General features: G+C 46.3%; 1 protein-coding gene across 1 annotated transcript in view; it reads right to left on the bottom strand.

The window, feature by feature from the left end:
• The window catches only part of LOC119955814, a 91,016-nt gene continuing 66,609 nt past the window's right edge, over window positions 1-24,407 (bottom strand). The window contains exons 7-10 of the mRNA XM_038782408.1: window positions 17,270-18,014; window positions 13,252-13,522; window positions 556-700; window positions 1-426 (exon numbers count right to left, since the gene is read on the bottom strand). Coding sequence (XP_038638336.1) covers window positions 235-426; window positions 556-700; window positions 13,252-13,522; window positions 17,270-18,014 — 1,353 coding nt within the window. The 3' untranslated portion in view covers window positions 1-234. The remainder of the gene's footprint in view (window positions 427-555; window positions 701-13,251; window positions 13,523-17,269; window positions 18,015-24,407) is intronic.

The raw sequence follows: 24,407 nt of genomic DNA, 5'->3' as shown, positions 1-24,407 counted from the left end.
TTTGCGAAAAAAGGACCTCTTTATTTCAATGCTTTAAATTATTAAACATGTTTATCTAAGGTTTCCACCATCTGAAAAATTGAGAAGCACTTGACCACTCTGCTGCCTATGCTAACATAGACTAATCACAGTGTTGCCTGAAATGCTGTCCATTCTTTCAAGACCCATTATTGCCATGCCTAATTTACAGAATAAAACTGAAATTAAGAACAGTACATCCACCAGACCACCTGCTTAAAACTTGGTGGGATCTTTCACCCTCCCTATGAACAGTAGAGTTTTTGTTGTTTCCTCATATATCATAAAGATGAAAGGGTGGTCCACTTTTATGACGGGTGGAAGTGAATACGGCACTGCTGAAACGCCGGTGACGGCCGCAGCTTCTGTTCCTCTCTCATCCACATCAATCGTGGCTTTGTGAATAACCTTGAAAATGAACAAAAACACGACCAATCACTTGCTGTTTACTCCTCATGATGCTGCATGAAAATAAGTTTTGCCAACAGAAGAAAATCAGGTATGCATGCAATATGATCATGCTTGGAATACATTTACCTTGGAAATCTTCAGCTGGTAAGAAGAGATTCCAGAAAAATTGGCAGCATTGGTGAAGGGCATTATCATCCCCATCTGTCTCAGCTTCCTTTCCAGGTTATACGATTTGTCCAATTTAAATTTTGGGAAATGTAATTCTATTCTCCTAGGAAAAGAAGTATGGTTTACAAAGATTGGAAATCCCAGGGAAAACATAATTATAATCTTTATTGTCACAAGTAGGCTTACATTAACACTGCAATTAAGTTACTGTGAAAAGCCCCTAGTCGTCACACTCCGGCGCCTGTTCGGGTACACAGGGATAATTCAGAATGTCCATATTTCCTAATAGCACGTCATTCGGGACTTGTGGGCGCACTCGGAGGAAACCCACGCAGACACGGGGAGAATGTGCAGACTCCGCACAGACAGTGACCCAAGCCGGGAATTGAACCAGGGACCCTGGTGCTGTGAATCCATAGTGCGAACCACTATGCTGCCGTGCTGCCCTCGTTATTAGTGTTTGAATATTTTGACATAACGTAACGTGCGTAATTGTTTTCCAGAAGAAGCATGAGGGAAGAATAGATGATCGAGATACAGCGCAAGGTCTTTGTTTGTATCCTGCCCAAACTTGTGAGGTAAAACTATTTGTCAGTTTGTGAAAAAATATTTTCACAAAAATTTGTTCAATGGACAAAATGCACTTCTAATCCAACTTTTTTGTCACAATGACAAAAGGAGGCTATTCAGCCCTGAGAATCTGCTCTGCTATTATTAAATTCTTATCTGGTCCTCAACTCCACTGCCCCCTTTTGCTCCATCCCATACATGGGGCGGGATTCACCGTATATAATCGGGATAGGTGATCGGGCGGAGAATGGTTTTCCACGCGGAAATCGGGGCCGGCGCTGTTTTGACGACAGTCCGCAATGCTCTGCCTGCTCCAAACTGGCATCATCAGTTTGGCGCAAGCCGTTTCAACAGCGTTGGCACATCATCGGCTGGCCCACCCATGACGCTCAGCCCCTGATGGGCCGAGTTCCCGACAGCGCGGGCCACGTGTGGCTCTAGCGGTCAGGTACCCGGCATGCTGGCTGCGGACTGTGTCCAGCGCCGCCACACTCGGCCAGGATCAGTGCCCCTGACCGGGGGAGGAAGGCTTCTGCTCGTGCTCCGGGGGATTAAAGGTCATGGATAGCGGATTGGGTTCGCACACAGCCGGAGCAATGTTGTACAGCGTGACTGCTGCAGGTCGTCAGCCTTGCGCACCCAGCCTCCGGGCATTCTCCAGCCGTCTTCGGCGCGTGCGGTGGATATTTCAGTCAGTGCAGGTGCTAGCCCCTCACCGGTATTGAAATGAATGAAAATCGCTTATTGTCACGAGTAGGCTTCAATGAAGTTACTGTGAAAAGCCCCTAGTCGCCACATTCCGGCGCCTGTCTGGGGAGGCTGGTACGGGAATCGAACCGTGCTGTTGGCCTGTTTGGTATGCTTTAAAAGCCAGCGATTTAGCCCAGTGAGCTAAACCAGCCCCAGAGGGGCTGGCGAGGGTTTCACACCAATGTTTTGGTCGTGAAAGGCCACACATGCTCCACTGGCATCAGCACTTAGTCTCAGGAACAGAGAATCCAGCCCATGGTCTTTTGTCCAGCTAGTGTGAGAGAGACGCAAGACTGAGCACTCAGCTATCACTTTACTATATACTCACAAAGAACTGGCATCTTGCAATCTGCTGCCAATCCAGCAGCAGAGCTTGTCAGCTTTTTAAGAAGTGTCTTTCTCTTAATTTATGCATTCTTATTGAACAGATTCTGCCTGTAGAATCACAACGTTAAAGGTTCTGCCACTAGCTATACCAATTAAAACGAGCTGCCTTTTAAATGTAGGCATTTTGTAAAATAGATCTCCGAACATCCAAAACCAGGATTTTGACGCACCATCTTCAGAATGTAAGGGGAATTTTGTGCAACTCTTACTAATGTGCTCAGTGAGTAAACGGAAGGTATTTAATTGTCATTATGAACACTGATTCAATGCAAGTCTTTAATGGCTGTCTCTCAAAGTATACTTTAGAATGAAGCTAGGTTAAAAATTAGTGAAGCAGCATATTGATTAACCATCGCTGCCATGTCATTGAGCGGAAGGATGAACATTGATAGTTGAGTCGACCATCTGTCAAGTTTCTTATCCTTGCCAAGCTGTTGGCAAGAGCCAGGTAGGTGGAGCTGATACATTCTTACAGAGCAAAGGAGAGAAAAAAATGATGCAATCTGGATCACTTCTAACGACTGATAGCAAACCAACATTGGCAACAATATGTGAGCATATTGTGTCTTTCCTCTCATTATCGAGGGAGTGGGGTTTGACATGCAGGGCAACTAAAAAGGGTGAATTGTAATAAAAATGGAATGACCTATACAAGTGATAATTATTTTTTTTAAATGGCAGGATGAGGATTTCCATGACTAATTTATTTTTGCAATTGAATGCTTATATGATTTATTTTTCATGTTACTCAGTTACATTCATGTGTCTAAATACACTAATCTGCCCCTGGGTTTATTTGTATTCTAAATAATCATTAGAATCATAGAATTTACGGTGCAGAAGGAGGCCATTCGGCCCATCGAGTCCGCACCAGCCTATGGAAAATACACCCTACGTAAGCCCATACCTCCACCCTATCCCAGTAACCCCGCCCCCCCCAAACATTTGGACATTATGGGACAATTTAGCATGGCCAATCCATCTAACCTGCACATCTTCGGACTGTGGGAGGAAACCGGAGCACCCGGAGGAAACCCACGCAGGCATGGAGAGAACGTGCAAACCCCACACAGACAGTCACCCAAGGCAGGAATTGAACCGGGTCCCTGGAGCTGGGAGACAGCAGTGCTAGCCACTGTGCCACCGTGCCACCCCTAAATTAGATTTTTTCCAAAATCTGGTTACCCCCCCCCCACCTTGAGACAAATTAATTGGCCTTGGGGAGGATGTAGATTTAGAAGAATGATATTTGAACTCCAAGGGTTAAATTGCAAAGACCATCTACACGTTCAGGTTATACTCCAAAATTTACGGTTATACTCCTAAAATGTACAAGATTACAGGTGATTGGATTGAAGCTTTCAAGATTTGGGTGGAAACCAGTAGAGTAGATCTAGAGAAACTATTTCTACTGATTGGGGCGTCTGGGATTAGGGGACATAATGTAAAAATTATAACCGGACCTTTTCAAGGTAAGGTTAGAGAATGTGCAAAGGATGGTGAACGTTTGGAAATCGCTTTTGCAAATGGCTCTTAGTGCTGGGTCAGTTGGTAATTTTAAATCTGAGATTGATTTTTTTCTTTTGTTAAACCAATGATGATAAGGGATATCAGGCAAAGGTGGAGATAAGTCACAGGTCAACCATGATTTCAGTGAATGGCAGAACGAGCTAAATGCCTAGCTTCTGCTGGTTTCCAAAAAACAAGAAATTATCTACTACATTGAGGTAGCACATTCTCAATTAATTACCAGTAGCCTAGAACTAATCTCATTTTGTGTAATGCTGGCCCATGAGTATGCCTGTTTATAAGTATCTCGGGGCAGCACGGTAGCATTGTGGGGGGCAGCATGGTAGCATTGTGGATAGCACAATTGCTTCACAGCTCCAGGGTCCCATGTTCGATTCTGGCTTGGGTCACTGTCTGTGCGGAGTCTGCACATTCTCCCCCGTGTGTGCGTGGGTTTCCTCCAGGTGCTCCGGTTTCCTCCCACAGTCCAAAGATGTGCAGGTTAGGTGGATTGGCCATGATAAATTGCCCTTAGTGTCCAAAATTGCCCTTAGTGTTTGGTGGGGTTACTGGGTTATGGGGATGGGGTGAAGGTGTTGACCTTGGGTAGGATGCTCTTTCCAAGAGCCTGTGCAGACTCGATAGGCCGAATGGCCTCCTTCTGCACTGTAAATTCTATGATAAGGTGGCCGGTTTCAATTTTGGGTAAACCTCATTCGCCTGAGGAAGGAGCAGTGCTCCGAAAGCTAGTGATTTGAAACAAACCTGTTGGATTTTAACCTGGTGTTGTAAGACTTCTTCCTGGGCAAACTTGTTGAAATGGTTATGATACCCGGTGGTCATGAGTTCAAATCTTACTGTGGCTAGTTTTGAAATTTGATTCGACAAGATCGCTCAATTTAATAATAATCTTTATTATTGTCACAAGTAGGGCAACACGGGGGCGCAATGGGTTAGCCCTCCAGCCTCACACTGCTGAGGTCCCAGGTTCAATCCCGGCTCTGGGTCACTGTCCGTGTGGAGTTTGCACATTCTCCCCGTGTTTGCGTGGGTTTCGCTCCCACAACCCAAAGATGTGCAGGGTAGGTGGATTGGCCATGCTAAATTGCCACTTAATTGGAAAAAAATAATTGGATACAACAAATTTAATTTTTTTTTTTAAATTGTCACAAGTATGCTTACATTAACACTGCAATGAAGTTACTGTGAAAAGCCCCTAGTCGCCACACTCCGATGCCGGTTCGGGTACACTGAGGGAGTATTCAGGGGGCTGGTTTAGCACAGGGCTAAACAGCTGGCTTTTAAAGCAGACCAAGGCAGGCCAGCAGTGCGAGTTCAATTCCCGTACCAGCCTCCCCGAACAGGCGCCAGAATGTGGCGACTAGGGGCTTATCACAGTAACTTCATTTGAAGCCTACTTGTGACAATAAGCGATTTTCATTTCATTTTTCATTTTCAATTCACCTAACGACATGTCTTTAGGGACTTGTGGGAGGAAACCGGAGCACCCGGAGGAAACCCCTGCAGACAATGGGAGAATGTGTAGACACCGCACAGACAGTGACCCAAGCCGGGCATCGAACCTGGGAACTTGGCACTGTGAAGTAACAGTGCTAAGCAGTGCTAATTTGAGGTCGACTACCAGAAAAAATGACCATGAAAACTTAATGCAGGTGTTTCATAACGTTCTTCTGTAACCTACCGAACTGACCTGGGATAAAAGGTTCAGGCCCTTTAAAGTGACCCAGTAAGCTACTCATTTAACAAATTAATCGCTTAGCGATTATTTTTCAAATTTAGTAGCTCCGTTCAGAGTGTAGATATAGACAATGAATGGTAATCCAGCAAGCATTGGCACAACTCTAGAGCACATGGTAAGAAATGGCCCATCTACTGCTGAAAATTAACCAACTGCTTTCCTATTATAGTAAGTAAACTATCTGCATAATTTCCCATCCTTAAACATGCACTTGGAGACTTCCGGTGGCGGCTATGAAGGAGTAGTTTGCACATTTGCGGGCTCCCGCTCGAGTCGGAACTTTGGACCTTTTTCCCCGATTTTTTTTTGTCGCTCTGAAGTGGAAAATTGATGTTGGATGCAACTGTGATGAGGAATCCTACATCGGTGCATGGAGAAGCAGACTAGGAGTGCTCGCAAAGGAAGAAATAGGCGAACGGAGAAATTATGGGCTTTGGCTGCAGCGGGAGAAAGCATGGCGGACGACCAGAGTTCTAGTTCGACGACCCAGCGGTCAACGGAGCAGTTGATGCAGTTTATATAGGAGGGCTTCGCAAAGCAGAATCAGGAATGCTTGGATGCGATTAAGGAGTCGATTGCGCAGCTGGAACTTGGACTAGATGCTCAAGATCAGGCGATCCAGAAAGTGGAGAAGGCATTGACTGAGCAGGAGGAGCACCAAGGTGCGGTGGAGTTGGAGGTGGGGATGCTGAGAGACCAGCAGAAAAGGCTCCAGGAGAAGGTGGAAGATCTAGAGAACAGGTCCCGCCGGCAGAACCTGTGAATCATGGGTCTCCCAGAGGGATCCAAAGGAACGGACGCAGGGGCATACATAGCGGGTATGTTTGAGAAGCTACTGGGGGAAGAGACGTTCACCCAACCCTTGGAGGTGGACAGGGCGCACAGAGTGCTAGCGAGGAAGCCACATGTAGGTGACCCCCCCCCCCCCCCCCCGCCCCCCAAGAGTAATGGTAGTGAGATTCCACTGGTACCTGGACAAGGAGTCATTCTACGGTGGGCCAGGCAAACACGGAGCTGTAAATGGGAGAACAGCGTCCTGCCTATATATCAGGATCTGAGCGGGGACATGGCCGGGAGAAGAGCGGGGTTCAACCAGATAAAATCGACCCTTTTTAAGAAGAAGGTAAAGTTTGGACTACGGTATCCGGCCCATCTTTGGGTTACTCACGAAGAGTAACATTTCTACTTTGAGTCGCCCAAGGAAGCGATGGACTTCGCTAGAAGGAAAGGGCTGGTAGCGGACTGAGGTGTTTGGACTGACCTTTGCTGCAGTGTTCATGCTTGTTTTGTTATTTTTTTTTTAGAAAGAAGAAAAGTTTACTTATAATGCCTTTTGTATTGATTTGGGGTCTGCAGACCAGCTGCTCGAGTTAAAATTTGCATGTGCACTGATGGGGGTTTGAGGTGTGAATGTTAGATGTCGGATCTTCTTTCTGATTTTGTTTGAGTTTCTTTTGGGCAATTGGGTTGCGATTATTTACGTTTGCATATGTGTGGGTCCGAGCAGGGGGGAGGGAACAATAGGTGGGAAAATGTCTGGCGCCATGGGCGGGGGCCACTAAGCTAGCTGGGCGGGCTAGCTCATGGAAGCACAGTGGGGGTGAGCAGATGTTATGCTTGTTGAAGTGGGCTGTGTGTATAGTGCTGTTACTGGCGGGGGGGGGGGGGTGGAGTGGTGGGGGGAAATGTTCTGCTGACGGGGGAGAGTCTTTTGCTGTAGGACAATAGGGAGGTCAGGGATGGAGGCTGCCTGGGGGCGGGCCTGCGGATGCGAGGGGCTCGGGCTGGAAACTGGACCAAGAAAGGTGATGGCTGATCGGCGGAAAGGGGGGGGGGGCAAGAAGCCCCCCAACTAGGCTGATTACATGGAACGCAAGAGAGCTAAATGGGCTGGTTAAGAGGGCATGCGTGTTTGCGCATTTGAGGGGACTGAAGGTGGACGTGGAAATGTTGCAGGAGACGCACCTTAGAGTAACTGACCAGGTCAGACTAAGGACGGGATGGGTCGGACAGGTTTTCCACATGGGGCTGGACTCTTAAGACTAGAGGGATCGCAATCCAGATCAACAAGCGAGTGTCATTTGAGGCGGGAAGAATAGTTGCGGATGTAGGGGGTCAGTGGGAAGCTGGAGGGGCTGCGAGTGGTGCTCGTGAATGTGTATGTGCCAAATTGGGATGATGTGGAGTTCATAAGGAGGATGTTGGGGAAGATCCCGGACCTGGATTCGCATAAGCTGGTCGGGGGTGGGGGGGGGGACTTCACTACAGTCATTAACCCAGGGCTAGACCAGTTAGGCAAGGTGCTGGCAATGGCAAAGGAGCTAAAGGAGTTTATGGAGCAGATGGGTGGGGGGTGGGGGGGGGGGGGGGGGGGCGACCCATGGAGATTTGGGCCACCGAGAGTGAAGGAGTTCTACTTCTACTCGCACGTGCATAAAGTGTACTTGCGGATTGACTTTTTTTATCCTGAATAGGGCTTTACTGATGGGGGTAGTGGACACTGAGTATTCAGCGATCACAATCTTGGATCATGCCCCGCACTGGGTTGACCCAACAGGTGAGCAAGGAGGGTAGCCAGTGCCTGCACTGGAGGCTGGACGTGGGACTTTTAGCTGATGAGGAGGTGTGTGCGCGGCTGACTAAATGTATCCAGAACTATCTGGAAGTCAACGACACTGGGAAAGTCTCGGCTGCAGTGGTCTGGGAGGTGCTGAGGTGGTGGTTAGAGGGGAGCTGATTTCGATAATGGCCCACAGGGAGAAGGCAAACAGGGCAGAGACGGACCGACTGATAAAGGAAATATTACAGGTATGCGGAGACCCCAGAGCAGGGCTTCTAAGGGAATGACGGAGGCTCCAGGCAGAGTTCGGCTTGTGAACTACAGGGAAGGCAGTAGAGCAGCTGAGGAAGGAGAGGGGGGGATCTATGGATATGGGGAGAAGGCCAGTAGAATGCTTGCACAACAGCTTAGAAAGCGGGAGGCGGCCAGGGAGATTGGGAAAGTAAGGGACAGAAATGGGAACCTGGTCGGAGATTCAGCTGGGGTCAATAAGACGGTCGAGGAATTCTACAGCAGGTTGGATGAGTCGGAACCCCCAGCTGGGCAGAGGGGATGAGGCAATTCTTAGGGAGGCTGAAGTTCCCGAAGGTTGACAAAGACTTGGTAGAAGCCCTGATTGGTTTGGAAGAGATAGCAGATGGGCTGACGGCCATGCAGTCAGGTAAAGCCCGGGGACCGGATCCGTGGAGTTTTACAAAAAGTTCTCTGGCATGCTGGGGTCACTGCTGATGAGGACATTTAATGACGCAAGGGAGAGAGGGGGGCTTCCCCCGACGATGTCACAGGCCACTATCTCATTGATCCTGAAGCGGGATAAGGACCTGGAGTTATGCGGTTCCGACAGACCGATCGCCCTACTAAATGTAGACGCCAAACTGTTGGCTAAGATCTTGTCTTCAAGGATTGAAGACTACGTTCTAGACATGATTGGGGAGCACCAGACGGGACTTGTTAATGGTAGGCAGTTAGTGGCCAATGTAAGAAGGCTGTTGAATGTTATCATGATGTCCCCAGAGGGTAGGGATGTGGAGGTAGTGGTTGCAATGGATGCAGAGAAGGCATTTGACCGGGTGGAATGGGATTATCTGTGGGAGGTATTGAGGCGGTTTGCACAAGGGAACAGCTGCACAAGCTAAATCTGGCCAGACTAGTAGACCAAATGAAGGAGGATTTGCGAAGGTGGGACGCGCTCCCGCTGTCACTGGCTGGGAGGGTACAGACAGTGAAAATGACGGTTCTCCTGAGATTTCTGTTTGTGTTTCAGTGTCTCCTCATCTTTGTTCTTCGGTCCTTTTTCAAACGGGTCAACAAGGTGATCTTGGGCTTTGTATGGGTGGGTAAGACCCCACGAGTAAAAAAGGGGATGTTGGAACGCAGCCGGGAGGAGGGCGGGCTGGCACTCCCGAACTTTAGTAATTATTACTGGGCGGCGAATATAACCATGATTAGGAAGTGGGTGGTTGGGGTGGGGGGGGGTGGTCAGAGTGAGTAGAGGCGGCATCTTGTAAGGGCATTGGTTTGGGGGCGTTGGTAACTGCGCCTCTGCCGTTCCTGCCGGCACACTACTCCACCAGCCCCGTGGTGGTCGCAGCCCTGAGAATCTGGGGGCAGTGGAGGAGACATGTGGGAGCAGCGGGAGCATCAAGTCTGGTCTCCAATTTGCAATAATAACCGGTTAGATGGAGGGTTGCGGAGTTGGCAGAGAGCAGGGATCGAGAGGATGGGTGATATGTTTATAGAGGGGAGATTTCCCAGCTTGAAGGAACTGGAGGTGAAATTTGAGTTGACGGGAGGGAATGAATTTAGGTACCTGCAGGCGCGGGACTTACTACGCAGGAAGGTCTCAATCTTCCCGCTCTTATCACCAAGGGGTATACAAGACAGGGTAGTTTCCTGAGTGTGGGTGGGAGAAGGGAAGGTTTAGGACATTTATAAGGAGCTTATGGGGTCAGAGGAAACGCAGATGGAGGAGCTAAAACACAACTGGGAAGAGGAATTAGGAGGAGAGTAAGAGGATAGTCTCTGGGTGGATGCGTTGAGCAGAGTCAACACGTCTACAACATGTGCCAAGCGCAGCCTGATACAGTTTAAGGTCATTCATCTGGCTCACATGACAGTGGCCTGGATGAGCAGTTTCTTTGGGGTGGAAGACAGGTGCGCAAGGTGTGCGGGAGGACCAGAGAACCATGTTCACATGTTCTGGGCATGCCCGAAGCTTAGGGCATTCTGGCAGGGGTGTGCCGATGTTATGTCCAAGGTGTTGAAAACAAGGGTGGCACCGAGTCCAGAGGTGGCGATTTTCGGGGTGTCGGAAGATCCGGGATTCCAGGAGGAGAAAGAGGCAGCAGGGTAGCATGGTGGTTAGCATAAATGCTTCACAGCTCCAGGGTCCCAGGTTCGATTCCCGGCTGGGTCACTGTCTGTGTGGAGTCTGCACATCCTCCCCCTGTGTGCGTGGGTTTCCTCCGGGTGCTCCGGTTTCCTCCCACAGTCCAAAGATGTGCGGGTTAGGTGGATTGGCCATGCTAAATTGCCCGTAGTGTCCTAATAAAAGTAAGGTTAAGGGGGGGGTTGTTGGGTTACGGCTATAGGTTTGAGTAGGGTGATCATGGCTCGGCACAACATTGAGGGCTGAAGGGCCTGTTCTGTGCTGTACTGTTCTATGTTCTATGTTCTATGTTCTGACCTTTGCCTCTCTGGTAGCCTGGAGATGGATATTATTAGCTTGAAGGGACTCAAAGCCGAAGTCGGAGACCTGGCTAACTGACATGGCTAGCTTTCTCTGTGGAGCAAATCAAGTTCGCCTTGAGAGGGTCACTGTTAGGGATCGCCCGGACGTGGCAACCGCTCGTCGACTTCTTCAGGGAAAATTAATCGTCAGCAGAAGGGGGGGGAGGGGAGGGGGGGAGGCTAGTTTAGTGTAGACAAGGGGGTTAGAAAAGGTGGGACCTGTGAGAGAAGAAGACGGCTTTTGCACTATGTTTATATTTATATGTACACTGTTTCTTCTGTTACTGTTATAAAACCATAAATACTTCAATATAATGTTTATTAAAAAAACCAAAAATCATGCACTTAGAGTATTAGTTAAGTTAATAATTCATCATTTTTGCACCTTCAGGATTGTGCTAACACACTTACCAAAACCAAATGAAAATCATTTTAATTAAAGTTACATATAATTTAACTAATGAAATTAAGTTGCAGGAAATAATAGTGAAGCTTAGGCCTAGGACATTCAACTCACTCTACACTTATTGAAGAAACTTAAAAGACAATTAAGTTGCAATAATGAAGGGGGGCTGCCATTCCGTAGGGCAAGGACTCACTTTAGATATCTGGGAGTGCAGGTTGCTCGGGATTGGGGGGCTCCATAGGTACAGCATTTCTAGTTTGGTGGGGAGGGTAAAAGCTGATCGGGCAAGGTGGGATGTTCTCCCTCTGTCACTGGCGGGTCGGGTACAGGCGGTTAAAATGAATATGTTGCCGCGATTCCTGTTTATTTTCCAATGCCTGCCGATTTTCCTGCCAAATACATTTTTTTAGAGAGATTGAGGGAAGGATTACCTTGTTCATATGGAGAGGGAAGGTGACCAGAATTATAAAGGTGCTACTACAGAGAGGAAGACGGGCAGGGGGTTTGGGTCTTCCGAACCGGATGTATTATTACTGGGCGGCGAATGTGGAGAAGGTACGGAGCTGAGACAGAGGGGTTGACTCCCAATGGGTCAGATTGGAGGAGAGTTTGTGTAGGGGGTCGGGATTGAAGACGCTAGCAACAGAGCCGCTCCCGACTGCCCCGCGGAGATATTCAGGGAATCCGGTAGTAATAGCTTCATTGAGAATTTGGAGGAAGTTTCGCCACCACTTCGGGTTGGGGGCAGGGTCAAGGGGGAACCATAGATTTGAGCCAGGGAAGTGGGATAGCAAATTTTCAGAGATGGGAGGAGAAAGGAATTAGGACACTAATTGATTTGTTTCTTGGGGTCGGTTTGCAGGATTGGAGGAGCTGGGAACGAAGTATGGGCTGGAGCAGGGGGAAATATTTAGATACATGCAGGTTCGAGACTTTGCCAGAAAGGGGATAAAGAGCTTCTTAGTAGAGCCGACTTCCACATTGCCGGAGGAGGTGCTGACGATAGGGGAACTGGAAAAGAAGGTAGCATCGGTGGTTTACGGGGTTATTTTGGAAAAGGAGAAGGCACCGCTGGAAGGGATCAAGGCAAACTGGGAGGAAGAGTTGGGAGAGAGTATGGAGGAGGGGTTCTGGTGTGAGGTGCTCCGGAAGGTGAACGCCTCCCCCTCGTGTGCGAGTTTGGGGCTGATACAGCTGAAGGTGGTGTACAGAGCGCACTTTACAAGGGCGAGGATGAGCCGGCTCTTTGAGAGGGTAGAAGATGTGTGTGAACATTGCGGGGAGTGGGGGCCGGGGCCCACAAACCACGTTCATATGTTTTGGTCCTGTCCAAAGCTGGAGGATTACTGGAAGAAGGTTTTTAGGGTAATTTATGGAAACTGGTGCGGCAGCAGATGTTGTAGCCTTTGTCTCATTTACTGTCCAAAGGTGGATCCTGTTAGGGTGTTGATCAATCACTCCTCCCTGTGCCCTGGCATGGCAGGGGGACCTGCTGGAATTCTTGACTCTTGAGAAGGTCAAATTTGGACTGAGGGGTAGGATGGAGGGGTTCTACAATTCATGGACGTTATTCATTATGCACTTTTGAGAATTGGATTACATCGAACATTAGGGAGGGGTTGGGGGGAGAGGGACTCTGTGTTAATGGTGACTACAGGTGATTCCTGATTCTTTTTGTCATTTGTTTATGTTAACATGCGGGCTAATGTTTGGGGGTTTGGTGGGAGGATGGGATCGTTGTTATTGATATGGGGATTGACATTGCATTCATTACTGATTGTTGTTTATTGTTGGGTGTAAATTTGGGAGAAAATGTGAAAAAGGAGGATAACATTTTTTTTAAAAAGTTACAATAACGAAGAACGGGCTGCAATTGAAAAAGGTATGTGAACCCTTCCCTCATCCAAGCTCCTTGTTCTTGAATATAAACTACTGCATTTTCACATGCCTATTACTGCTTAATTCTAAAACTGGAGGTTTTACTTAGGTTTCAGTGTCTTCAGCCACTTGGCAATTAATTCTTCTGTTAGCTCATCTTCCAGGTGTAGGTATTGTCCATCCTTTGATATCAGCACCAACATGCTTGCACTTCCTCGGTATGGAATCTTCAGGATTATACAAGAATGGGCCTGATCGTGTGCTGTGAAAAATGTGCCCGCTTTGAACATCATCGGAACTTTGATCCTGGTATAAGCATTTACATAGAATGTCCCAATCGTGGTAGCATTTTGTTCAAAGGGAGCCATCCATTTTCCTGAAGAAAAATAGGCAATCGTTGCTAATCTATAATTATTCATTATTTGCTTTCTTATTTTGCAGACAAACATAAGTATCTTCCTGCTAAGGGAGTATGAACCACTAGGAGCTAAACTAAAAAGCAGAACCGAAAAGGTAATAATCTCTGAATTACTACAGGAGCCACAAGTTAATTGGCACAGGTTCAATAAGATTAAGGAGGTAAATGCGTGACTCAAAGATTGGTATGGGAGAAACAGGTTTGAATTGGCACTGGTACTGGGAAAGAGGGGACAGTTCCGATGGGACGGTCTTCATCTGAATCATACTGGGGCCAGAGTCCTGGCGAATCGTATAAGTCAAAGCTAAAGGAGAAGGTAGAAGTGCATGTTAATGATGAGGACTAGTTAAAAGGAGCCGAGGACTCAGGAGAGGTTAGTAAAGTTTCCAGACCACGTAATAGAACAAAGAGTATGGAAGGTGGCAAGAATCTAACCTCAGGCAGAACAAAAAAGGTGAAAAGTAAAGGAAGGGAAGGGAGGTGGTCAATGCAGGACTGAGGGTGTTGTACCTTAATGTCAGGATGTAGGGCAGAAAATAAATCAGAAAAGGCATATAAGAAAGCCAAGGCATATAAGAAAGCCAATATTACAATAATCATGGGGGACTTCAATATACAGGTGGACTGGGAAAATCAGGTTGGTAATGGATCCCAAGAAAATGAATTTGTGGAATGTCTAGGAGATTTTTTTTTGGAGAAGCTTGTGACAGAGCCTACTAGGGAACAGGCAATTCTGGATTTGGTGATGTGTAATGAAGCAGACTTGATTAGGGAACTGAAGGTGAAGGAACCCTCAGGGAGCAGTGACCACAATATGATAGAATTTACCCTGCAGTTTGAGAGGGAGAAGCTGGAATCAGATGTAACGGTATTACAATTAAATAAGAGTAACTACAAAGACACGAGGGGGAAACTGGCTAGAGTTGATTGGAAAAGGAGCCTAGCACGGAGGACAGTGGAATAGCAATGGCAGGAATATTTGGGGGTTATTCAGGAGGTGCAACAGAAATTCATCCCAAGAAAGAGGAAACGTGCTAAGGAGAGGACGAGGCATCCATGGCTGATGAGGGAAGTCAAGGACAGCATAAAAGCAAAAGAAAAAGCATACAAAGTGACGAGGATTAGTGGGAAGCCAGAGGGTTGGAAAACCTTTAAAAGCGAGCACAGGACAACAGAAAAAGCAATTGGGGGAAAAGATGAAATATGAGTGTTAGCTAGTAATATAAAAGAAAATAGGAAGAGTTTTTTTTCAATATATAAAAGGTAAAAGAGAGGCAAAAATAGACATTGGACCAGTGCAAAATGAGGCTGGAGAAGAAATGGCTGAGGAACTGAATAGTTACTTTGTATCAGTCTTCACGGTGGAAGACACCAGTGGGATGCCAGAGCTCCAGGAGAACCAGGGGGCAGAGGTGAATGTAGTGGCCATCACTAAGGAGAAGGTTCTGGGGAAACTAAAAGGTCTGAAGGTGGATACATTACCTGGACCGGATGGACTACACCCCAGGGTTCTGAAGGAGATTGTGGAGGCATTGGTGGTGATCTTTCAGGAATCATTGGAAGCATTGTGGGTCCGAGAAGAGTGGAAAGTAGCTAATGTAACACCACTGTTTAAGAAGAGAGCGAGGCAGAAAACAGAAAATTATATGCCTGATTTTGGTCATTGGCAAGAATTTAGAGTCCATTATTAAAGATGAAGTTGCGGAATACTTGGAAGTAGATGATAAAATAGGACTGAGTCAGCACGGCTTCGTCAAGGGGAGGGGGTCATGTCTGACAAATCTGTTCAAGTTCTTTGAGGAGGTAACAAGGCAGTTAGATAAAGGAGATCAAGCGGACGCAATTTATTTAGATTTCCAGACGGCCTTTGTCAAGGTGTCGCATAGGAGACTATTCAATAAGTGGGCAATTCATGGGCATTATTCATTATGCACTTTCAAGAACTGGATAACATCGAACATTAGTTGGGGCGTGTGGGTGGGAGGGTTGGGGGGAGCTGTGTGTATTAATGGTGACTATGGGTGATCCCTAATGCCTTTTTGTCATTTGTTTGTGTAAACATGCGGGCTGATGTTTGGGGTTTGGTGGGAGGATGGGATCGTTATTGTTGATATGGGGATTGACATATTTGTTCCTGATTATTGTTTATTATTGGTGGATGTAAATGTGGGATAAAATGTGAAAAAGAAGAATAAAAAATATTTAATAAATAAAAAGAGCGGTAAAGCGGTTCGCGGGTCCATTAAAGACACATCCAGGTGATATTATATTAGCTTCCTATTCCTATTCAGTAAATGGATACTAGAAATCAGAGGAACAAAGGGATTGGGGTGGCCAAGTACACCAATCAGTAGAAGCTAGTGTACAGGTACAAAAATAATCAAAAAGACGAATGGAATGTTAACTTTCAGTTTAAAGTGAATGGAATATAAAACAAAGCAGTTACGCTTTAATTGAGCAGAAACTTAGTCCAACTACATCTGGAGCATTGTGTTCAGTTTTGGGACCCGTACCATAGTAGGGTATATTAGCTTTAAAGAGGAACACTGCAATTTATCAAAATGATATTGGAGGCTTAGTAGGTCAAATTATGAGAACAAGCTGCCTAAAAATTTATATACTTTTACATTTAAGGTACCCAATTATTTATTTCCAATTAAGGGGCAATTTAGCATGGCCAATCCACCTACCCTGCACATCTTTGGATTCTGGGGTGAGACCCACACAGACACGGGGAGAATGTACAAACTCCACACGGACAGTGACCCAGGGCCGGGATGGAACCCGGGTTCTCGGCGTCGTGAGGCAGCAATGCTAACCACTGTGCCACCATGCCGCCCCTGCATAAAAATAATTATATTCCATTGAGTTTCAGAAGCTTAGGAGTGATCTAACTGAGGCATTTATAATCGATGAAGGGGTTTGATAGAGTTGTTACAGTCAAGCTATTTCCTCTGGTGAAGGAACCCAGAAAGAAAAAGAGGTATGATTATAGCATGAGGACACAGGTGTTCATCGTTTTGCACAAAGAAATGAATGAAGGAATGAATTCTCTATTGTCACAAGTAGGCTTACATTAACACTGCAATGAAGTTACTGTGAAAAGCCCCTAGTCGCCATGTTCCGGCGCTTGTTCGGATACACGGAGGGAGAATTCAGAATTCTCAGCTGGTACGGGAATTGAACCCGCGCTCTTGGTCTTGCTGTCTAGTCTACTGTGCTAAACCAGTGGAATTGTGGAACGGCTATGGACGCTCTGTCATTGAAAGTTTCACGCCTGAGATTCATCAATGTTTAGGTAAGGTTAACAAGAAATATGGATTAAAGGTAGGTAAATGGAGTTCAGGTACAGATCAGCCATGATCATCTTGCTCGAGAAATTGAATGGTCAACTGTTGTACTTAATTAGGGGACATTTATCATTCTAATAAGGCTTCATATGCCCCATCAAGCTCTAATTTGACCAAGGAAGCGACTCTAGTTTCAACTGATTCACACAATCCTCAGTCTTACCTTCTTCCAGCAACCAACAAGCTGTGTGTCATCGAGTTACCATCACTTAATTTATTTAATCACCTATTCATTCCAGCCTTAGTAATGGCTTCACTTTGATCTCGGCTTCTCAATTCACAACAAAGAATTACATGGTTGCTGTTTTATATTGATATTTTGAATGAATTTCATGTACTTAAATCAAAATCTTACCTTGGAATAAGATGTAATTGGTGAACATAAGTTTCATTTCACTATCTACAGTGTCAAGCAACTTGTTGATTTTTCCATTTGTTCTGTTGCTGATATATTGATTAATAATATCTTTGGTATTGGCTACTTCTTGAAAATTTACAGGAATAATGTCAGCATCATAAAAATTGGAAAGATTATCGACGAATGTTGGCTTCAAATCAATGTCATCCTGTACAAACAAGGAACTTCCCTGTGTGATAAGAAACTCTGTGTTTCTGGTAATATTACACTGAAGCCAGTGAAACAAAGTGTGCAGTAAGTACTGATTGTCAGTGTCAGCCAAATCTTTTATGCTGAGGCCTTGTAGTATGTCATCAAGTGTGGCTCGCTTGGCACCAAGAGACACCATGGCCAAGGTTGTGGAGACGCTAATTGGTGAAAAGAACACATTATCTTCAAATAGGTTTGCTATTTTCCTGTAGAGGTTAAAACCAAATTCACTATTCTTTTCTGTCAACATATAGATTGTTTGCATATCAGGGGCCGGCTCTGATGGTGGAGGTGAAATTTCAACAGCATGTTCTGAATCTGAACTGAAATTCTGAGGTTGCTGCAGCTTGCTGCCTTGCTGAGTTTCAGACTGGGATCGGAGCCTCTGTGCTATCGTGGTGAGCATAAATTCGCCACACATCAGAAGGATAAGAACTTCCACTTTCATTTTTTCTTCTCTTACTGATTTCAGAATTACCTGCAAAGTGACATGCTAGATTGTAGATGAATATGAACGTAATACTTTCTATTAGCGGTTACATAACATATCATACCATAGCAAACGGCATTTAACAAGTGCAGCACAATCGTTCACTGAACTATTTTTCCATATCTATTCCCAGAGAAAAGAAAAAAATATATAAAAGAACAAGTTACACATCAAGATGGTCGACCTTCGATGTGATTGTAAGCTCAGTACAAAAGATGGATTGGGGGGGGTTTGCTTTACAAGGTTGGAGAGTCTTACAGTCTGCCAAAGACTTTGTCACCAGAAGGGGGAACTGAGTGGATGTACAAAAGCCCAGGGTAGGAATGGCAACGGTTGTGGGAGGGGATATAAAGTCAGAGAAGATTGTAGAAATAGGGTGGCTAAAAATGGAGATAATTTGAGAATGAGGATTTTAACAGTAGGCAATCAATATGGTCATTAGTTAGGCTAAGGACAGCATGGTGGTACAGTGCTTAGCCCTGCTGCCTCATGGCGCCGAGGTCCCAGGTTCGATCCCAGCTCTGGGTCACTGTCCGTGTGGAGTTTGCACATTCTCCCAGTGTTTGCGTGGGTTTCACCCCACAACCCAATGATGTGCAAGCTAGGTGGATTGGCCACGCTAAATTGCCCCTTAATTGGAAAATACAAATTGGGTACACTAAATTTAAAAAAAAAAAAATAGTTAGGATAAAGGGGAAGTGGGATTTAATGCCAGGCAAGATATGGGAGACATAATTTTGGGCAAGTTGTTGAATGAGAATCGGGGGATGGGAGACCAGCCAAGGGAGCCGAAGAATAAACAGCCAAGGATAGAGGTGACAGAAGTACAGTATGAACCTTTCAGCAGAGCAGCAGCAGAGTTGAGATAGATGAATGAATGAGCATTGTTGCAGAGATATAACTTGGGTAATGGGAAAGAAGGAGGATTTGACAATCACCTGCTTTGAATTAGAAAACGATATCTTGCGGGTGAGCCACATGAAAACCTGATTTTCATTTGCAGACTAAACCGAGTGAAAACTGACGCAGAAATTCAGCCTCATGGAGAAAAAGGGCGTGTAAATCAATATTTCAAATATTTAACATTTTAATTTACTCAGAACTTAATTTGGAATGATAAATTATATAACCTTTTGTTTCCACCTGATTGCTAGACTGCTACATTGATCACAGAATCACACAATGTTTACAGTGCAGAAGGAGGCCATTTGGCCCATTGTGTCTGCACTGGCTCTCCGAATGGGAAACCTACCTCGTGCCATTTTCCTGCTTTCTCCCCTGCACGCTCTTCCTTCTCAAATAACTGTCTGGTTCCTTTTTGAATGTTCAATTGAATCTGTCTCTACCCACACTCTCAGGCGGTGTATTCTAGGCCCTTAACATTCATTGCGTGAAACCCTTTTCTCTCGTATCACTTTTTTTGCATCTTTTCCCAATTACTTCAAATCTGTCTCCTCTCGTTCTCGATCCTTTCATAAGTGGGAACAGTTTCTCCCTTTCTATTCTGTCCAGAGCCCTCACGTTTTTCTATCTATGCTGATGATATCGACTGTGTCTCTCAGGCTCATTTTCTAAACTAGAGGCAACACTAAACAATGATGTTGCAAACCTGGTCAAATCCTGTAAGACATAGTCTTCAGCCCAGCAACAACAAAACAGTTTCAAGTATATTCCGCCTCAAAAATGACAGCATCAAGATGGAATTCAACATCTCCTTGAATGGCAAGGGACTGAATCACGCACAACATCCTCTTTATGTTGGTCTTGCGCTTGACCAAGTACTGGCATACATAGGTCATAGAATCTACAGTACAGAAGGTGGCCATTCGGCCGATGGAGTCTGCACCGGCCCTTGGAAAGAGCACCCTACTCAAGCCCACACCACCCTATCCCCGTAACATAGTTATCCCACACAACATTTTTTTGACACTAAGGGCAATTTAGCATAGGCAATCCACCTAACCTGCACGTCTTTGGACTGTGGAGGAAACCGGAGCACCCGGAGGAAACCCACGCAGGCACGAGGAAAACGTGCAGACTCCGCACAGACAGTGACCCAGCGGGGAATCGAACCTGGGACCCTGGATTTGTGAAGCAACTGTGCTAACCAATGTTGTCCGTGCTGCCCCAAAAGACATCTGAACAAGATAGCAAGACAGCAGCAAAGATCAAACTGTGAAACAACCTCCTCAGTAAATGTCATGGGATGCAGATGCTCAAACCTTAAGACCCTCGGCTCTTGTCACCTTCTATCGACTGAAGAGTTCTGTGCACCAGTATAGTACAACACATCCCACACCAGTTTCGTAGGTACCAGTTCAACACAACAATGTGTATCATTAGAACATAGAAAAATACAGCACAGAACAGGATCTTCGGCCCATGATATTGGCCGAACTTTTGTCCTAGATTAAGAACAAATTAATCTACACCCCATCATTCTACCGTAATCCATATACCTATCCAATAGCCGCTTGAAGGTCCCTAATGTTTCCGATTCAACTACTTACACAGGCAGTGCATTCCATGCCCCAACCACTTTCTGGGTAAAGAACCTACCTCTGACATCCCCCCTATATCTTCCACCATTCACCTTAAATGTATGCACCCTGTAATGGTTTATTCCACACGGGAAAAAGTCTCTGACTGTCTACTCTATCTATTCCTCTGATCATCTTATAAACCTCCATCAAGTCTCCCCTCATCCATCTCCGTTCTAATGAGAAAAGGCCGAGCACCCTCAACCTTTCCTCGTAAGACCTACTCTCAATTCCAGGCAACATCCTGGTAAATCTCCATTGCACCTTTTCCGAAGCTTCCACATCCTTCCTCAAATGAGGTGACCAGAACTGCACACAGTACTCCAAATGTGGCCTTCCAAGGTTTTGTACAGCTGCATCATCACCTCACGACTCTTAAATTCAATCCCTCTGCTAATGAACACTAGCACTCCATAGGCCTTCTTCAGCTCTATCCACTTGAGTGGCAACTTTCAAAGATCTATGAACATTGATCCCAAGATCTCTCTGCTCCTCCACATTGCCAAGAACCCTTCCATTAACCCTGTATTCCGCATTCATATTTGTCCTTCCAAAATGGACAACCTCACACTTTTCAGGGTTAAACTCCATCTGCCACTTCTCAGCCCAGCTCTGCATCCTATCTATGTCTCTTTGCAGCCAACAACAGCCCTCCTCACTATCCACAACTCCACCAATCTTCGTATCATCTGCAAATTTACTGACCCACCCTTCAACTCCCTCATCCAAGTCATTAATGAAAATCATAAACAGCAGAGGACCCAGAACTGATCCCTGTGGTACGCCACTGGTAACTGGGCTCCAGGCTGAATATTTGCCATCCACCACCACTCTCTGACTTCTATCGGTTAGCCAGTTCATTATCCAACTGGCCAAATTTCCCACTATCCCATGCCTCCTTACTTTCTGCATAAGCCTACCACGGGGAACCTTATCAAATGCCTTACTAAAATCCATGTACACCACATCCACTGCTTTACCTTCATCCACATGCTTGGTCACCTCCTCAAAGAATTCAATAAGACTTGTGAGGCAAGACCTACCCCTCACAAATCCGTGCTGACTATCCCTAATCAAGCAGTGTCTTTCCAGATGCTCAGAAATCCTATCCCTCAGTACCCTTTCCATTACTTTGCCTACCACCGAAGTAAGACTAACTGGCCTGTAATTCCCAGGGTTATCCCTCTTCCTTTTTTTGAACAGGGGCACGACATTCGCCACTCTCCAATACCCTGGTACCACCCCTGTTGGCAGTGAGGACGAAAAGATCATTGCCAACGGCTCTGCAATTTCATCTCTTGCTTCCCATAGAATCTTGGATAAATCCCGTCATGCCTGGGGGACTTGTCTATCCTCAAGTTTTTCAAAATGCCCAACACATCTTTCTTCCTAACAAGTATCTCCTCGAGCTTACCAGTCAGTTTAACACTGTCCTCTCCAACAATATGGGCCCTCTCATTCGTAAATACTGAAGAAAAGTATTCGTTCAAGACCTCTTCTATCTCTTCTGACTTAATACACAATCTCCCGCTACTGTCCTTGATTGGACCCACCCTCGCTCTAGTCATTCTCTTATTTCTCACATATGTGTAAAAGGCCTTGGGGTTTTCCTTGATTCTACCCGGCAAAAGTTTTTCATGCCCTCTCTTAGCTCTCCTAATCCCTTTCTTCAGTTCCCTCCTGGCTATTTGTATCCCTCAAGCACCCTGCCTGAATCTTGTTTCCTCAGCCTTACATAAGTATCCTTCTTCCTCTTAACAAGACATTCAACCTCTCTTGTCAACCATGGTTCCCTCACTCGACCATCTCTTCCCTGCCTGACAAGGGACATACATATCAAAGACACGCAGTATCTGTTCCTTGAACAAGTTCCACATTTCAATTGTGTCCTTCCCTGACAGCCTAAGTTCCCAACTTATGCACTTCAGTTCTTGTCTGACAGTATCGTTTTTACCCTACCCCCAATTGTAATCCTTGCCCTATTATAGGCAGCACGGTAGCATAATGGTTAGCACAAATGCTTCACAGCTCCAGGGTCCCAGGTTCGAATCCCGGCTTGGGTCACTGTCTGTGTGGAGTCTGCACGTTCTCCCCGTGTGTGCGTGGGTTTCCTCCGGGTGCTCTGGTTTCCTCCCACAGTCCAAAGATGTGCAGGTTAGGTGAATTGGCCAGGTTAAATTACCCTCAGGGTCCAAATTGCCCTTTGTGTTAGGTGGGGTTGCTGGGTTGTGGGGATGGGGTGGAGGTGTGGGCTTGGGTGGGGTGCTCTTTCCAAGGGCCGGTGCGGACTCGATGGGCCGAGCGGCCTCCTTCTGCACTGTAGATTCTATTGCACGCACCTATCCCTCTCCATTACTAAAGTGAAAGTCACAGAATTGTGGTCACTATCTCCAAAATGCTCCCCCCATTAACAAATCTATCACTTGCCCTGGTTCATTACCAAGTACCAAATCCAATATGGCCTCCCCTCTGGCCGGACAATCCACAAACTGTGTTGGAAAAGCTTCCTGGACACACTGTACAAACACCACCCCATCCAAACTATTTGATCTAAAGAGTTTCCACTCAATATTTGGGAAGCTGAAGTCACCCGTGACTTCTGCCCTGTGACTTCTGCACCTTTCCAAAATCTGTTTCGCAATCTGTTCCTCCACATCTCTGCTGCTATTGGGGGGTGCCTATAGAAAACTCCCAACAAGGTGACTGGTCCTTTCCTATTTCTGACTTCAACCCACACTACCTCCAGTAGGCAGATCCTCCTCGAACTACCTTTCTGCAGCTGTTATACGAAGTCTAATTAATAATGCAACCCCCCCCTCTCTTTTACTACCCTCCCTAATCTTATTGAAACATCTATAACCAGGAACCTCCAACAACCATTTCTGCCCCTCTTCTATCCAAGTTTTCGTGATGGCCACCACATCGTAGTCCCAAGTACCGATCCATGCCTCAAGTTCACCCACCTTATTCCTGATGCTTCTTGCGTTGAAGTATACACACTTCAACCTATCTCCATGCCTGCAAGTACTCTCCTTTGTCAGTGTTACCTTCCCCACTGCCTCACTACATGCTTTGAAGTCCTGAACATCGGCTACCTTAGTTACTGGACTACAAGTCCGGTTTCCATTCCCCTGCCAAATTAGTTTAACCCTCCCGAAGAGTACTAGAAGGATATTGGTGCCTCTCTGGTTCGGATGCAATCCGTCCTGCTTGTACAGGTCCCACCTTACCCAGAATGCGCTCCAATTATCCAAATACCTGAAGCCCTCCCTCCTACACCATTCCTGCAGCCACGTGTTCAACTGCACTCTCTCCCTATTCCTAGCCTCGCTATCACATGGCACCGGCAACAGACCAGAGATGACAACTGTGTCTGTCCTGGCTTTTAACTTCCAACCTAACTCCCTAAACTCGTTTATTACATCCACACCCCTTTTCCTACATACGTCGTTGGTACCAATGTGCACCACGATTTCTGGCTGCTCACCCTCCCCCTTAAGGATCCTGAAGACATGATCCGAGACATCCCTGGCACCCGGGAGGCAACGTGGCCACTGGGGCCTTCCCCTGGCAGGTCCCCCCCCCCCCAGCATCCAAAACGGTATACTTGTTTTGAAGGGGAACGACCACGAGGGATCCCTGCACCGTGTGCCCGTTCATTTTCTTTCCCCTGACTGTAACCCAGCTACTCTTGTCCTGTACGTTGGGTGTGGCTACCTCCCTGTAACTCTTCTCTATTACTCCCTCTGCCTCCCGGATGATTCGAAGTTCATCCAGCTCCAGTTCCCTAACACGTTCTCTGAGGAGCTGGAGTTGGGTGCACTTCCCGCAGGTATAGTCAGCGGGGACACCGGTG

Source organism: Scyliorhinus canicula, chromosome 2, assembly GCF_902713615.1.
Source record: "Scyliorhinus canicula chromosome 2, sScyCan1.1, whole genome shotgun sequence".
Classification (NCBI taxonomy): Eukaryota; Metazoa; Chordata; class Chondrichthyes; order Carcharhiniformes; family Scyliorhinidae; genus Scyliorhinus; species Scyliorhinus canicula.
The sequence above is the reverse complement of the archived record's forward strand: the minus strand, read 5'-3'. Positions and strand labels throughout refer to the sequence as shown.